The sequence below is a fragment of the Homalodisca vitripennis genome, unplaced genomic scaffold (genome assembly GCF_021130785.1).
Source record: "Homalodisca vitripennis isolate AUS2020 unplaced genomic scaffold, UT_GWSS_2.1 ScUCBcl_455;HRSCAF=2500, whole genome shotgun sequence".
Classification (NCBI taxonomy): Eukaryota; Metazoa; Arthropoda; class Insecta; order Hemiptera; family Cicadellidae; genus Homalodisca; species Homalodisca vitripennis.
This window is the reverse complement of record NW_025776578.1, coordinates 41,085-58,738: the sequence shown is the minus strand read 5'-3', so window position 1 is coordinate 58,738 and position 17,654 is coordinate 41,085. Positions and strand designations below refer to the sequence as shown.

Below are 17,654 nucleotides of genomic sequence, written 5' to 3'. Positions count from 1 at the left end.
AACTACAATTCTGACTGTTAGATTTCCACCAGTAACTTGCTTAGGTAGGTTTGTGATTTAGACCCATATTTATTAGGATACAAATAAAAGCCTGAATTTCTGCAGTTGTAACTTTGACCCATGTTCTCAAACTATTATTCGGTCCCAAATTAGAATTGTACTTTCTGACAACTTCTTCAGCGTACATATTTGTATATTTTACAAACATTTCCATCAATGTAACTGTGAAAAACAGCCTAAAGTAAGCAATTGATGGTGTATTCATGGGAGGACAATGTTTCAAGCCGGGCAATTCTAAAAATGAAAATGAATGACTATAACCTGGATCATTTTCTGCAGTAACATCAATCCATCCTTCATTATTTTCTCCACTGGAATCATCAGTTGAATAACCATTAGTATGTCTAGGCCTAGGCCTAGAAGGTTGTCTAGGTTGCTGATGTATAGTAGTAAGCCTACTCCTTACATTTTCACCATCAATACTACTCTCAGATTCACTTTCCGATAAAATCCTAGGCCTACTTACAATTGGAAGAATGTTTGATGATGGTCCTGGTTGATCTGGATCATATGTGGGATCATTATCCGTGTCATCCACTTCAGAGAAACTACTGTCAACTTAACTGCCAAAATTATTCAAGAAACTCTCATCACTAGAAAAGTTTTCTTCTTCATTTATCACTCGACTAATCGTATTGTCACTAAGAGGTGAATTTGCCCGTTTCATTGTAAATAACTACAAAGAATCATAAACTCATTGTAAATAACGTAACCAATAAACTTCCAAACAATAAGGTTAACTACAGCTCATAACAAACAGACGATACACTCACGACTGACGACGATGAGAGCAGACAGCACATGGCACCGAGCAGCCACAGCCTTCTAGTTTGAACGAAAACATCGTTGCCAAATTGAACTAAAAGTTCCTTTACATACTATAACTTTGTAAAGGTGTTCATTACAAATGGTTTAAAATAACATAAAAAAGTATTCAACCGATTATATTGTATTAAAAAAAACATTTTTGTGAACGTCCGGAAAATCGGACGTTGGGATCGAACGTGATTTTTTTAAAACGTCCGAAAATTCGGACGTTGGGATCGAACACGATCTTACAAAACGTCCGTAAAATCGGACGCTGGGATCAAAAGGGTTAACACTCCAGTGTTTTTCTTTTTTTTCAAGAGCCGTGTGAACATTTCTTTCAGTAATAGAAAGAGTATTTAAAAACATCTTTTTACAAACAGATTTTTCCACATTTCTCCTTGGTAAATAATAATTTAATGTGTATCTTCTTCTTGACGATTCCTTTGAACTTTTTTTCTTTTTGTTTCTGTTTTTTTTACATATCGTTAGGCTAGAAAGACAAGATTCCAACCGACCACTGCCTAGTTTTGAGAAAACGACCTTCAAAGTTTCAATTTTGTACCACCAAAATATTTAAATGTAAATATGATTTACTCCTATATCATTGTTGGTATAATAATACTGAAGTATATTGTTGAATATAAACATGTTCTGATGCATAGTAACAAAGTTATAAAAAAATAATTTTGCAGATGGAACCTTGTCACTTTTACTTTATACATTTTAGTAAGTGACAAAGTTTCATCTGGCAGATAGAACCTTTTCATACCAATTTCAATGTTTAGTTTTTCAGTTTGGAATTTTTTTTAAATTCTTTATTAATATTGTGTTAATATTTTTAAATACTTTTAAATGTAAATTTTTTTCTTACACAGTGAACTTAAAATCATGACTTGCATGCACTTTACTGGTCTCTTAACCCTTTTAATGCCAGCATAAATTTTTCTTGTGTAGAAAAAAATGCCAAGCCAATATCAGATTGACATGCGACAAATGCCTAGCCTATTTCGTAGAAAATGCAGAGTTTTGTATAAAAGTTCATATGTTTGTAATTTATTGTCATAGGGTCGTGGAAATGGTCTTGTTTTGTTTGTATTTAGTTCCATTATTGAAAAAATAGTTGTTTTAAAACTTTTCAAAAATGGAAAAAAAAATAAAAATAACATAATATCATAAAAAAAAAAATTATTTTATAAATTTTTAGTTTGTTCTATAATAAGATAGCGTAAAATTAATACCAACAATAATTTCAATATTTTACATAATAACACAGTTAATTGTTAGTACACACACAAAATTTCAAGTACTTACCTCAATAAATACAGAAGTTATTTTATATTTTCCAGATATATACATATATTAAAAAATCACTTTATTCTAACACGCGTATAGTCCTATTGATTTTGAGATCATACATTGTTCTAAGTCCAATAAAAACACAATGAAAACTCAAAAACAGAAAATTTATAACTTATTACTATGTAGTGTATACTATTGTGATGTATATTTACAAGAACTATATACAATTTTCCGGTGTAATGTTCTAACACCTGTGGTCACCAAAGCATGTCGGATGGACACCTTTCTTACATGCTTTTACAAACAGTTTTTGTTCTCTTTCTTCTTCCTCCAGTACTGGTACTTTGCTTGCTGCAAACACAAGATCCCAGGAAGAGATTCTAGGCCAAAGGGGGGATTAGCTCCAAGATTGTCACCCCCTCCCATATTCGGGTTGGGTCGATGAGGTTGAGACTTCTGCCTAAGCCACTCACTGGAAAGATCTTCAATTATTGAAGATGTAAATTGAAATCTTGTCAATATTTTCCCTGAACTATTTTCATTGTAAATTATGTAGGCATTCAGTACCATTCTAGAAAATAAATTGAACACAACCTTCTTCCAATATTTGACGGTCCGACGTTCGTCTAAATAACAGTACAACATTTGGTCGGATCCGTCTATGCCGCCCATATACATGTTGTATGAGTTTTATCATTTGAGGCTTTATTTTAGGATTGTTCTCGTGCCTTTTTTGTCTTCTAACTTGTTTGGACTGTGCTGGTTCTTTAGTAGAAAGTAGCAAAACTGGATTTTTTTGGGAAGCCTTCTCACGGTAACCTAATATCAACATATTTTCTTGTCTCATGTATAACTTTTTTCCAGCATCAAACTTTTCTTTGAACTGATGAGGTATCCCTTTTCGATTGCTCCGTAAAGTGCCTGTCATGTACGTAAGGTTTTCAAATAAAAATTTAGCCAAAGGAAAGCTGGTAAAAAAATTGTCCATAAAAACGTGATAACCCTTTTTTAGATACTGTCCATTTTCTAAAAGTTTCCGAACAACATTGAAAGCAAGGCCAGTTTCTTTATCTTTATTTTTACTACCCCTATAGCAGAAGAAGGCCAAACAATACTTTGTCACCGAGTCGCATAACATCCACATCTTTATGCCCCAGCGATGGTGGTGCTTGTTAGGCAAGTATTGCAATATTTGCGAGTGGCTCTTTGTTCCTATTAGACTTTCGTCTAAAGAAATCTCCCGATGAGGGGTGTAGTGAGTTCTGAAAATCCTATTGGTATGTTCTAACAAAGGGGCAAACTTACCACAAGGATCATATTCAGGATGTCCTGGTTTCGCTAACAATCTGTTATCTGCAATGTGGAAAAACTGTAGGAGACACTGAAACCTGTTCCGGCTGAACATTTTTCCAAACCAAGGTGTGCTAAGTGAGCCAGTTAGCGACCAATAGCTATCAATTGAAGCGGTGAGATTAAAAAGGAAAACATTCCAGTAACCCTAATTTTACAGGAAACAATAAAAACTCCATAACAACCTTAGCTTAGCATTAAGAGTAAAATGAACAATTACAAATTTGTTTATTACATTTAAGGTAATATTTTTGTGTAAATACTTTTTTAATATAACCAATAGTTTTATCCTGAGAGACAAATAAAACTGATGGAATATTTTCCATTTTTATCTCAACACAGGAAGAAGGTGGAAAAACTATTAAAACCCTCAGCTTTTATCAAATCAAATAGTTTTAATTGTCTCAAAATATGAAATTGCAATAATTACTTAGAAACAAAGGAGTTACAATGTAAAATGTTGCTTTTTAGCTTGGATTTTCAGTAGGTATTTTTAGTCATCACCGTCTTCTTGGTTATCAGTAGTTGAAGGCCACTCCAATATGTTCTCATAAAAAAGTCTATATTGATCTGGCACATAATGTATTATTTTAGATACATCATTAAGTTTAGCTACCTTAATTGGAACTTTTCCATTATAGGCTCTTTCACTTGGAAGGATAACTTCACCACCTTTGTAAAGTTTGAAAATACTATCACTGTTCAATCCATCAATGAATCGACGTGCAGTCACGTATCCCCTTTTTGCTGCAGAAAAAGTAAGATGGCTGTATGTACTGACTTTGAAAGGTTCCTTAGTTCTTACACTTTGACAGGTTTTTTTGAAATATTCAGGCCACCACTGGTTAAAATCAAGTATGTCATGATTTTTAACACTTTTTACTATGAACTTAGGCTCCAGTTTTTTTGCACTTTGTATCATTTTGTTGTATTGCTCAGGGGAATAAACTCTGTCATGGCGACGAATTACCCTCTTGATGACCCCAAAATCCCGGTCACAAGGTAAAAAACTGTGCCCTCTAGTTGGGAAAAAAACTTGAATTTCATGAAACCGCTTCATAAGAGTTAATGATAAAAAATACCTAACCATTGTTTGGTTACGATTTTGCCCTGGGCATGCATCACTAAAAACATAAAGAGTTTTTACTTGTTCATTAACACTGTTTTTGATGTAGTCATTCAATAAGGAACACACATCGTTAGCACCTTTTTTTGCAACTCCTTCATGGTATGTATACATTGTAGCCTTTTGTCCTTCTATTTATTTGTTATTTGTTATTGGTGAGGGTGGGTCCCTTTACAACCTTACCTTCACTAACTTACCTGGTTTTAGCATTAGATTTTGTTATATTTATTATCGTTTTTATTTATCTGAGATATTTTAACTATCGGGCCCCTTTACAGCCTCTCGGCTATTTTCGTTATATAGTTTTAGTCCTGTTTACTTCTGTTGTTTTTCTTATTGTCTTAATGTGATAATAATGTTATTTGACACAGAGATCCGCTATTTATTCCTTGCACTGATAACGTGACACCATATTTTAAAGTGTAGGTGTCCGTTAATCCTACGGGCATTGATAACCTGCGTGTTTTATGCCCTTATTAAAAAAAAAAAAAAAAAAAAAAAAAAAAACATTGTAGCCTTGTCATCACTTAAGCTGTGGACACAAAACACATAATGCCATAATTTTCGGAGATAAAACATCTCCTGCACAGGCATGCAAGGTAAAGGGAGGTTTTGCATAAAATCAAAACACACTGCATGAACATCATCCCTATTTTTGCAAATTTCAGTGATCTCTTCAATCTTTTTGTAAAATTTACATGCTCTCCTTTTATGGATCATTAACTCCACTGCAGATGTTTTCTTTGCACTATCAGTCAGATTTGTAGATTTAATTTTAGTATTAAGATTTTCGCATGTAGAACACACATCAACTTGTGGCCTACCGAATCGGTATCCATATTTTTCTTTGTAGTAATTAAGGAAGTATTCATATTTAATTGTTTTGCTAAGATCAGGATGTTTTTCAATGAACATATCATGCATAATTTTGCATGTAAGGCCAGCCTCTAGGTGAGTTACTTCGATGGATGAGTAATGAGAGGTTTTTTTTGGATATGATTCGATATGCTCATTCAACTTAATTAAAACTTCATTTGGAATTTTTGAATGATTACCATGTCTACCTCTCATATCCATAGGCTGCTCTCCTTTGGTTAAAATAGATGTCAAACGAAAAACAACCTTGCTAGTTACTGCATGTAAGCTTAAGTAAGCCTTACGGCACACTTCAAACTTTTTACCATCAACTACGGTGTTATATTTAAAAGATGAGGAAAGCTGTTTTGAATGTGGACTAATAGATCTGTGCCTTTGAACATCACAGCGGTCAATCAAACCTATCAAATAAGTGTCCCGTTCATTCTTAGGCCTACCACTGTAAACCGTACTAACTATTTTAAGTTTTTGTTCCTCAGTAAAATTAGAGGTACATTTGTTCCTACAGTCACATTCAGGACCTGTAGTCTTTTGTTCAACTAATACTCCAGAAGTTGTTACAAACTCTTCTCCTTTCAGCCTAGCAACTTTCATTTTACTTACAGCATTTCCTACGCCTCTCCTTTTCTTAGCAGGGCTTTCTTTATTTTCTGATGCTTCAGACATAGTTTTTGATCATCAAAATGATTAGAACTCACTTAACTTACAGGGTAATAGCACAATTACTGAAAATAAATAGTGTTAAATACTCTCATAACCTTACAACTTTAACTACTTACAGGTTCGTGTATTAGCAATAATAAACCAATATTACACACAATGCACTCTACTGGCCAAACAACGAACTACTCCTCACTGAGGTTAAAAAGGAAAACATTCCTGGAATGTTTTCTTTCTTAATCTCAGTCTAGAATCAAATGGGTTGCCATGGCTACTAAATATAAAGGAATGTTTTCTTTATTTATCTCATTAGAAGCATTTAGGTCTGAAAAACAAAATGGCTATTTCAACTCAATTTGTCAAAAAACTGGAATGTTTTCCTTTTTAATCTCACCGCTTCAATTGTAGGCTTTTGAATTATTCCCATATTTAATATAGTAGCTATAAAAGCTTTCATTTCATGCACATTTACCGGTTTCCATTGTTGAGCTCTAGAGGAAGGTGATAGTGTTTGGGCATGGGATGCAATGTATTCTCGGGCATATTGATTGGTTCTAAGCACAAAAGAATTGATCAAATTTACTGTAAAAAATAAATTGAAATATGAAATCGGTGGTGAATCATGTGGAGGACAATGTTTTGGTCCAGGTAGTTCATCAAATGCAAATGTGGTTTGGGAGTGGGTGTCATTATTTTCCTCAACTACGTTCCAGTCAGAGCCAGGTATATTTTGATTTGGGATATTTTGATTTAGTATATTTTGATTTTGAACGTTGTTTAGGCCTACATTATTAATTAGTACATCTGTAAAATTAGATATTACATCTTCGATAACTTCATTTACAGAAACATGGTCTTGTACATCAAGTCTACGTTTACGTCTGATATGTAGGCTATGGTTGTCATCTCCTTCGTCAGATGAGTCTTCTGATTCTAGGCCTATATAGTCTGGGTCAGCGTCCGTATCGTCATTATATTCTTCCCCTAGACCCATAGAATCCTCAGATGTACTTGATTCATTTTCAGAATCAGAAAGATTGTTCACAAAACCATCACTATAGTCTGAGTCATTCAAGACTTCAATTCCACTTCCTAACAAACTATTTACTAATGTATTTTTACTAACTGGTGATCTACTCCTCTTACTCATCTTCGAAACCAATATAAACACCAATAAAAAGAAAAAGTTTTATACATAATTTCTTTATAAAACAATAAATCATCTACAATAACCTCAACACACTGAGCTGTCAGTCTCACTGAATTGACCCAAACAACAAAAGTAAACAACTACATTTTCATAGATTATAATACATAGATTAAAATCCAAAAAGGATAAAATGAGGTTTACTTATGTTCCATGTAACCTCTAGACACTGCATAATACGTTTTGTGAGATTTGATGTACATTAAATGCCTGTAAAGTAAGTTTAAACGAACGATCTTTATAACGATCGTCGGCAATTTTCGCAGTGCCATTGACGATCGCTGTATTGATCGTCGTCAATACTCGCAAATATGCCGACGATCGCTATATCGATCGTTGGCATTAAAAGGGTTAAGGTAACCATGTACGCCCTATCCCGCCAATGTTAAATTGGACAACTTTGGGTACCATTTAAAAACAAACTATAACTAGTAGAGCAATGAAATTTTTTCCTGTCATAATTTATATATGTAAATACAATGTTAAACTATTACTAATTCAAAATAATAATTATTTTTTGTAAAAGAATTTGTTTTAAAAACTTTAAAAAAAATTTCACTTTTATAAACTTATATATTTTTTATTAATAACTGTGGACTAATTTGGTTATAAAACTAGGTTAACATTGTTTGGAATTGTATCCAGTAACTCTGTAAAAAAATCAGGTAAATCAAACTATTAGTTTAGGAAAAAATGGTACCTACCTATAAAAAAAGTTGATTTTTTGCTAGAGGCAAAAAACTGTCTTTATGTGGTTCCTTATAAACTAAAAGTTTCCTGCACCATATTGTACAGTTGATTCATCTTCTTTGTCTTATTTGTTTCTTTTGGCTTTCCTCTTGGTCTTACTGTTAATTTTATTGGCATATTTAGCCTCCAAAATCCTTATTTGGTCGATATGTTGTAGGCCTATAACACAGTTTCTACCAGCTTCATTGCAAAGTTTCTGTAACACTTGAACTTTTCCTAGGGCTCCTGTATTGAATGTTATTATGGCATCCCATACACCATACACTTTTAATGTAGATAAGGTTACAACATTGTTTTTTGGTAGTCTGGTCCAAATCTCGTTATTTAACGATTCGTTGCTGTTTTGGGTTCGGCCATGAACACATTTTTTCAATAACTCTGATGATGTGAGGTCTCGAAATATAGGTTTTATTACATTCATCACAGCTTCTGGTACATTGTGCTTGTGGTTGTACCTTTCACCAGTAATTTTTGACCTTTGGTATTTGGTGGAAGATAGACCAACTCGGCACTGGCGCGGGAAGGAACGTTGAGCATCTTCTTCACACCACACTTGATCTTGCTGTCCAGGCTCCTAAGTGCAGTCTTGCGGATCCGCGCGGTCTTGAGATTGAATTCCAACTGCGGAACGATGAAGGTCCGCAAGGCGTGCAACTTCAGCCAAGGCGCCAGCACACTCTGAAGGACGGCCTCAGCCTCGGCTTCCAATCTGGTGATGGTGGCGACCGGGGTTTGGTCCACCTTCATCCCGGTGGGAACTCCAAGATGTTGATAGGACTCCCCTTCGCCGAGGACCCGAAGCGGCGCACCGTAGATCCGGAAGACTGAAGGTCTAGTAGTCCTCCGGGCAACATGGAGCGTGGCACACTCTGTGGGCTTGAAGCGGAGTCAAACCCACGTCGCAGCTGGAATGACGACGTCTAGCAGAGCCTAAAGAGACGCCTCCGACCTCGCCACAAGGGCGAGATCATCAGCGTATGCCAGGACGCTGACGCTGGTGCCGTGAAGTACTGCTCCATGTTGGTCCTCCAGTGCAGTGAGCGGCCGAATCAGGTACTCCATCACCAGGTTGAAGAGGATGGGGGAGAGTGGGCAGCCCTGGTGAACTCCGGCTCCAAAGGCGATGGGGTCAGTCGATCCTCTGGAGTGGCGAATGGAAGTAGAGCTCCCCTGGTACAAGTCCTCGATGAAGCGCAGCTGGTCTTGCGAGAGCCCCGCAGAACGGAGGGCGGAGTGGGGGACACTGCCGAAGGCGTTGGCGAGGTCCAACCACGCCACGCAGAGCTCGCTCCCACGCCGCCTTGCGTCATCGAGGAGTTCCTGGAGGGTGAAGTTGTGCTCCAGGCAGTCCTCCGCTGGGGTGAACCCCTTCTGAGCCCCAGAAATGAGATTGTTGTCGGAGGCCCATCTGGAGAGACGATCCGCCAGGAGACTGCAGAGGAGCTTCCCCGCAGTGTTGGAAAGGGCGATGGGACGCCAGTTGTTAATGTCGCCAGGGTTGTCCTTCTTGTGTATTAACACCGTAGAGGAGGACTTCCAAGATGGCGGGAATCGTCTATTTTAATCGTTCTAATTCAGAGATTCCCTCTGCCTATCTACCACATACCTCTCTTAGCCAATAGGCTAAGTCCACTTATTCTATCATGCCTTACAACTACTCCTTACCTATCACTGCCAAGTGACTGAGTCCTTAACCTACTCTAGCTTAACCTCCTAACTCCTTAGAGTTCCTACCACTCTTCTGCCACTAATTCCTCTCTGTCATCCTCTTCTTTCTCGAGTCCAATGATGCGCACCACTCTTCAGAAGATCTCGAAGGACTCCTCTTCAATCAAGGACAAAGCTCTTCCGATCCCACTCTGCTCCTCTTTCCTCAACCATAATTCGCCTCTTTCCTCCTCGTAAGCCTCGGACTCCATCAGCACATGCCCTGATGTCTCCCGCTGACCACACTTCCTACACATCCCGTCTCTCCGGAGGTTGAAGCTCAATAGCTTGGCTTTGAAGTTTCCGTGACCAGTCAGGAACTGAGTGGCGTAGTGGTCCACCTCAACCTTCAAATTCATCCTGCTCCTCACATCCGGCCAGAACTGATGAGTTTCTCGCCCCTTGTCCGACAAGCTCCACCTCTCTTGCCACCTATCCATACATTCTTCTCTCCTGCGTCCTTCAGCCTCCTTCCTATCCAATCCTCCTTCCACGTCTTCTCTCACTCCTACCCTAGCCTGCACCAACAGGTCCCACGGGACTTCGGCCGCCACAATCCTTATTGCTTCGTGCGAGACAGTCGCATAAGCTGCCGTCATACCCAGCAGGATCATTCGCTCGGCAGACATTAGCTTCCTCCTAACCGCTCTATCTTTCAGGGCCTCACCCCACACTTCACACCTATACCGGATCATTGCCTCAATTACTCCTTCGTAGACTGACCTGAGCATCCTTACTCCTACTCCACCACTTGCTCTTGACAACCGTCTAAACTTCATGAAGGCAACCTTCACCTTTCCCGTGAGTTCCTCTGAAACCGTACATCGCCGCTCGCACACCCACAGCAAACCATCAGGGAAGCGCGCCCCCATGGTGGCGAACGGGAAGCCGGATCAAAACTAAACTAGGTAAAATAAAGAACACCGTGGTCAGTATACTCAGGTTCATTTACTATGACATAACATAGGCCTATCCAGCGAGAGAAAAACAAAATTTTTCAACAAATTTCACACCAAAATGAACCTTCCTGTCAATATAAATATATAGGCTATAAAATAAAAATAAAAAAAAGCCAAATAATAACTCGAAAGGTACCGCCTTGTGACTTTCATGCTGGGCCGTATTAAAGGCAAATTGGATCCAAGGTAGTTGTTGATCCCAGGTGGTCTGATTTTCCGCATGAAAGGCAATGAGAGCAGATCGAAGATTGCGATTAAACCGTTCGGCGTGAGAAGGCTGAGGATAGAAAGGGGAAGTAGTCACATGGCGGATTCCGTGCCCAAAGCACATTCTTTTAAAGATATTGGAGACAAACTGTGAACCATTATCGGAAACTAAGGTGGTGGGGATTCCAAAGTGTTGAAAAAAAAGGTTACGAAGTGCTTGCACCGTGAGCTGCGCGGTAGCACTCCGCAATGGGAACAACCAAACAAACTTGGAGAAGGCATCCACACAAACAAGTAGGAACTTATTTCCGGACTTGCTACGCGGGAGGGGCCCAACATAGTCAATGAAAACCTTCTCCAAAGGTTTTTTCCGCCACCTCAGATGACAAAAGACCCAACTTGGTATTTTGAGCGGGTTTGCTTAGCGAGCACAGTTCACAAGAACGTACTCGAGCTGCAATATCCCGGTCCATACCTTTCCAGATGAACTGATCCCTAATCTTCGCGATGGTCTTATGAATTCCTAGATGTCCGCCCACAGGAGAAGAATGAAAATACTGAAAGACCATCGGTACAAGAAAGCTTGGCAGCACTAACTTAGGTTTTTCTCCGCTGCTTGTCACGGCAGCATAGAGCACCTCGGTACAGAAAATAAGGAGGGTGGGCACCTCCGTTTTTAAGCTCATTGATGATAGCAGTCAGCTCGGGATCCTTAAGTTGGTGTGGAACAATGTCCGAAAATGCCAGAGGAAAGTCTAGGAGCACGCCACAACATGGCGGCTCTGATAAATTCTGGTGGTCGTTGGGTAAGTGATACATGCGTGACAGAGTGTCCGCTATGATATTTTGGGTGCCTCGCACGTGCTGCACTGTGAACTTAAGGGCAGAAATTTGGACTACCCAGCGACCAATCTTCCCGAGCTGACGGGGGTGGGCAAGGAGCCAAGAAAGTGCCTGGTTGTCGGTTTCCAACAAAAATTCTTTATGTTCTAGGTAACGCCTGAACTTGTTAATTCCAAACAACATTCTAGCTCATAAACAGAACAACTCTTCTTCTCACAAGGGGTTAACGTGCGTGAAGCATAAGCTATGGGCTGCCGGATACCATCTACTTCTTGCGATAAAACAGCAGCAACGGCTAAGGAGGAAGCATCAGTTTGCAAGACGAACTTACGACTGAAATCAGGCATAGCCAAGACTGGAGGCTGCATCACTGCTTCTTTCAGCTGCTCAAAAGCAGTCTGTTGCGCTTCACCCCACCCAAACTTGGCACCCTTTTTCCTAAGAGAGTTCAGAGGGGCCGCCACCTCAGCAACATTGGGGATGAAACGACGATAAAAATTTATCATTCCCACAAAACGGGCAATCCCCTTGGCATCCTTAGGAGGAGGAAACTCCCTGATTGCCTGGGTTCTCTCTGGATCAATACCAACACCTCGAGAAGAGACAAGATGACCCAGAAACGATATTTCAGGCTGAGCAAAACTCACCTTTTCAGGATTGACGGTAAGGCCAGACTCTCGCAGCCTAGTTAGAACTCCCTCTGGATGAGCCAAGTGCTCCTCATAACTCTCACTGTACACAAGCAGGTCATCCAGATAGTTGAACACGAACTTAAATTTGACATCATGAAAGATAGAATCCAGGAGTCTGGTGAGTGTTTGGGCCCCCACAGCCAAGCCCATTGGCACTCGGGTGAACTGGTACAAATTCCAAGGCACACAAAAGGCAGTGAGAGGTCGAGACTCGTGTTTTAGAGGAATCTGATGGTATGCCTGATTAAGATCAAAAATGGAGAAATACTTGGCCTTACCAAACCAGTCGAAAGCAGAATGCAAATCGGGGAGAGGCACGGAGTCAATTTCTATCTGAGCATTGAGCTTTCGATAATCCAGGACCAATCTGAACTTCCCATTAGGTTTCGGCACTAGAAACGCTGGACTGGAAAAATTTGAGCAAGACGGCTCGATTACCCCACTCTTAAGTAAATCATCAATCATATTTCTCAGAATTTCCATCTTGGGCGGAGCAAGCTTATATGGATGGGAACGTACAGGACGGGTGTCTGTAAGACGAATCTCGTATTCCAAGAGATTGGTCGTGCCCAGTTTGTCAGTTAGGACTTCAGGAAAACTGGAACAAATCTGCCTTATGTCCTCAGCCTCTTTCGGCGTAAGATGTCCTAGTTGGTCAGGAGGAGTCAAGCTCTTATCTTCCATCTCTAAGGCAGCAGTCCCACGAGACTCGACATCTGAAAAGGGAACGAGCACCCGCCTGGCGAAAGCAAAGAAAACATGACTGGAGGCCAAATCCAAAATCATGCCAGTTTTTCCGATAAAATCTGCTCCCAAGATGAAAGGAAAAGTCAGGTTCTTAGCCACCAAAAAGCTCCAATCCCAAGAGAAATAATTAATTTTGATGTGAATCTGGGCACTACAGATAATAGGTAAAGGTGTGCGTGAAGCAGTCCAGCAGATAAGTGAACTAGGCTCAACCTGCCGTATTAGCCCAGAGGATTTTAGATCTTCAAAAAACAACAAAGAAATCAGGCTGCGTGCTCACCCAGAATCAACCAGGGCCTTCTGCACCACATTCCCCACAAGCACATCCAGTTGTGGGCAGGTTGAGCGGGCAGCCCTTACTCCCTGCGCAGCCAGAGCAGCAACCTCCCCTCTCGGCCAACGATGATAACTGTCCCCAAGTCTATTTCTTTCTGTTTTCTTTCTGTTCTGTATTAAACCAGCTACCTTTTTACCATCAAAATTAGGTACATATTTGCACTCAAAATTACCTTTACGGCACGAGTCGGGCTTACTCGTCCGCAAGCTTACTAGTTTTTTTTATTAAGTGGACAAAACGGTCTAATATGTCCCACTTGCTTGCAGCCATAACAGGTAGGAGGCTGCCTACGGGAAGGAGCAGCCGCTGGCTCAGAGTGCACCGGAGCATGGACCGGCCCCGGAGGCAAGTGAGGAAGATGCCTCAACATGGCCTCCTTTTGATCATCCGCATCCTGAACCCCTCTAGAGATGATGGAGAGGCGGTCCAAATCCGCAAAAGATGCGGGACGGCTACAAAAAATCAAACGGGAGCGTTCTTCAGGTTTAATGCCCTCCAAAATAAGGCTCACCAACTCCGTTTCGCTCAAGCTCAAGCGCAACACCCGGGCTACATCCCGTATCTCCCCGACAAAATGGCTCAACGTCTCGTCTGGTGCCTGAGGACGGTAAACGCGTTCCACCCGCAAACGCTCCCTAACCCGAGCAGGTACAAAGAACTCCAAGATCTCGGCGTGGAACTGGTCAAAAGTGGCACCTCTCTTAAGGCAGTCTAGAAGGCGATCAAAAAGCGGCCTTAAGGAAAACTGCGCTAAAATCTGCATAAGCATGGCATCTGTCATACCAGGAAATTCTCTTAGCTTAAAAACTTCCAGAAGGAAATGGATAAGTAAGTTAGTGTCAAGCCCATCAACTCTGGGGAAGTGTTGTAAAACAATCCCCAAAGGATGGGGCAGTTTGCCAAAGCTAGAAAAGGAAGGCACAACTATAGATGATGCCTCACCAGCCGCTTCAGGAGGGCCACTACCCATCGGAGACATAGTAACTCTGGGAGGCTCGAAAGAAAGAGCCGGTGGATGGTTAGCAAAAGTAATAGTAGTGGGAACCTCCGTTGGAGTGACAGCGGTAAATAGTACCCCCTTCTCTTTCACCGAGCGCACCTCACTCAAACCATCTAAGGCTTGTTTTAATTTGTTACTGGCCGAAAAAGCCCAACTTTTAATATCAGAGTCCAAACTAGGAGCTGACATAAGTAAAACTATTCTGTCACGCCAATGTAAAAGCTGAGATGCCAATCTAGCCTTTGCTGACCCGGACATGGGAAGTGACTCAAAATTAATATCGTCTTCCAATTCTTCCATTCGGGTTTTACAAAACTCAAATTCTGTATTAATTTGGAACTCTGCATTCCAGCTGCGGTCCAACGATATACAAGCCCGTAATTGAGCTCTTAATGCCCTCACATCTCCCTCGGGCTTCTGTCCTCTCGCCAGGACCTCAAAAACCAACTCGGGCTTGCGTAGATGTTCAGGCACCAGGGAAAACGCCATACCAAACAATTAAGGGGATTCCCTACTGAAACTAGTAATTTTCTTCAAATTATTTTTAATAATTATTTTATGTACATTTTTTAGGTTAATTTGGTCCTAGAACAATGTTTACCACTGTTCAAGTAAAAAAAAATTATCCATCCATATAGTTTTGGATTGTTATCAGTTTTTTTTTCTTCATAATACATAAGTTTTATAATGTCTTATAACTTTTAAAACTCCGTCCTGGGTATGACGTTAAACTGCCCACACCCACCTAACCATTTCCTTCATTCCTACCCAATCCCCCTTCCAGGGTCTTATTAGTACCCGCTCTGTTCGACCGTTCCAGTACATGGCTCGCTGGGAGTGCTTAAGCCGGCACTAGGTGCCCTATCTGGTGTCGGTGAGAGCTGATGTGAGCTTGTCTCTGCCGAGGCGTAAGTCATGTACTGGTTCAGAAGCCAGCCACTTCGATGTCCTTGGTCAGGAAGTGTGTATTGAGCAGGAGTGTCGGAGCTCCTGCTGCAACGTGCGAGCCCAGGCCGTGCGAGCATACCCAGCCTGGTTAAACGAGTCAACACCGGGCCCCGGGGATCTGGGGTAGAGTAACCTGGGCTCCCACGGGACCCAGTTTTATCGAGGGCGTGCCCGTTCCCGGTGTATCTCGGCCTGCACCCTTACACACGATGCGCTGGTTAAAATACTTATGGAAACTGAAACCACCCCAAAACTAGGGCAAAGTGTAGTAGCAAGAGATCAAAGTGATCTAGAGAAGAAACGACAGTTGTCTGACTCAGACTGTGAGCTTGATCAAAACAAGCAAAGAAAAACGGAAAATAAACAAACCGACGATGAGATAAATATGCCTACTCCCTTATTTCTTGTGCTAAGTCATAAGGAAGATGGAAAAACTTTGACTAAGGTGAGCCCGTTCCTTATCCACAAATCTTTAGTAGCCTGTGGAGGGCAACCTAAATCTACAAGGAAGCTGAGGAATGGAACTATCCTGGTGGAGGCTGCAAATTGCATCCAATCCAAGAAGTTCCTTAAAATGACGAGCTTTTTCGACCAGGTAGCGGTTACTGTCCAGCCACATGCCTCTCTGAACTCTTCCAAGGGAATCGTTTTCTGTCGAGACCTTATGGACTGCAGTGAAGAGGAAATAAAGGATGAGCTGCAGTGCGAGATGGTGACAGATGTGGTCAGGATTGTTCGGACCGAAAACGGGGTAAAGGTTCCTACCCCGGGTCTCATTATAACCTTTGCAAAACCCCATCCACCAGAAACCATCAAAGCCGGATATTTGTCTTTGTCCGTGCGGCCGTATTTTAAAAATCCCCAGCGGTGTTTCCGCTGCCAGAGGTTCGGGCACTCAAGTAAAGTGTGTTCGAACCCGGAGACGTGTTCCCGCTGTGGTGATGAAGGACACCAAGAGGAGGGGTGCAAAAATGAGACGCGATGCATAAATTGCAAGGGAAAACATCCGGCATATTCAAGAGATTGTAATATTTTTAAAGAAGAAAGAGAAATATTAAAAATCATGACTATAGAAAAGCTTTCGTTTAACGAGGCGCGTAAAGAGTACAGGAGGAGGGTCGCCCCAACTCCAAAAAAAGGAGTTTCCTACTCTGAAGCTGTATCTGTCCCTGTTCAGGCCGCACAGTGTTCCTCATGTACAGTCTTGGAGGGTATGGTGCGTGCATTGACTGAGCAGGTGGCTGCTCTGGTTCAGCACCTCGCCGCAGGTGCTGGGGAACAGTCTGTGGTCCTGCCCAGTAAATCTCCCCGAGACTTTCAGACCTCATCTAAACCTAATGTACAGTCTTATGTTAAACCTTTATCAGGAGGTCTTACATACAGAGATAAAGTTCAGCAAAATTTGAAACCTGCCTTAAGTTTAGAAGAGAGAAAGAAATTGTCAGAAAAGCTTAAGAAGAATATTCAAAGTAAAGTCGATAACAGGTCAAAAGCGCCTGTTAAGAATCTTAACACGTCATCATCTAAGTCATCTCAACTGTCCATCAATGATGATGGCACAGCTGAGGATCCTTTGGAGCTCCGGACGGAGTTCCAAACGTTAGGTGGAACTTTTCGACCTGTAACAAAACAAAGAAAAAAAATCACTATGTAGTAAAGAAGTAAAATATTGCATGCATTATAATAATAAAATAAAATCATGCTTATTCAATGGAATATTAATGGTTTAAGAAGTCATTTTAGAGGATTTAAAACTACTTATAAATACAAAAAGGCCCAAAATAATCTGTATTCAAGAAACTAAATTAGCTCCTCACATACCACTTAAAATCAATGGTTATGACACGTTTCGATTAGATCACCAGCAAGAAATAGCCTGTGGCGGTGTTGCGATCCTTTCAGATTCTTGTTTGAACGCCAGAGTCTTGAACATCGTCACAAATCTACAAGCAATTATAATAGCAATAAACATTCCTATTAAAATAACAATCTGCTCTATATACATCCCACCTCTACCTTACGACCTGGTCCTTGACGATCTGCGTGATCTAATCACTCAGCTTCCCTCTCCGTTCT

General features: G+C 40.7%; 2 protein-coding genes across 2 annotated transcripts; one reads left to right on the top strand and one right to left on the bottom strand.

Annotated features, from left to right (window-relative positions):
* Positions 1 to 3,894: 3,894 nt before the first annotated feature.
* Positions 3,895 to 5,590, bottom strand: LOC124370715. Its single transcript, XM_046829017.1, has 2 exons — positions 5,162 to 5,590; positions 3,895 to 4,765 (listed from the first exon to the last, which is right to left on the bottom strand). Exons 1-2 carry the CDS (start codon positions 5,567 to 5,569, stop codon positions 4,013 to 4,015), a joined length of 1,161 nt encoding a protein of 386 aa, XP_046684973.1. The 5' UTR covers positions 5,570 to 5,590; the 3' UTR covers positions 3,895 to 4,012.
* A 10,217-nt stretch (positions 5,591 to 15,807) lies between these two features.
* On the top strand, positions 15,808 to 17,453 carry LOC124370718. Its single transcript, XM_046829018.1, has 2 exons — positions 15,808 to 16,917; positions 17,436 to 17,453. Exons 1-2 carry the CDS (start codon positions 15,808 to 15,810, stop codon positions 17,451 to 17,453), a joined length of 1,128 nt encoding a protein of 375 aa, XP_046684974.1.
* Positions 17,454 to 17,654: the final 201 nt, after the last annotated feature.

What these genes read in the sequence shown, in the direction of transcription:
- LOC124370718 (XM_046829018.1), top strand. Translation starts at nt 15,808, where the DNA reads ATGGAAACTGAAACCACCCCAAAACTAGGGCAAAGTGTAGTAGCAAGA.
- LOC124370715 (XM_046829017.1), bottom strand. Translation starts at nt 5,569, where the DNA reads ATGCATGATATGTTCATTGAAAAACATCCTGATCTTAGCAAAACAATT. An exon ending in ACAGCTTAAGTGATGACAAG is followed by an intron (nt 4,766 to 5,161) that starts GCTACAATGTTT and finishes GAAGGACAAAAG; the next exon opens with GCTACAATGTATACATACCA.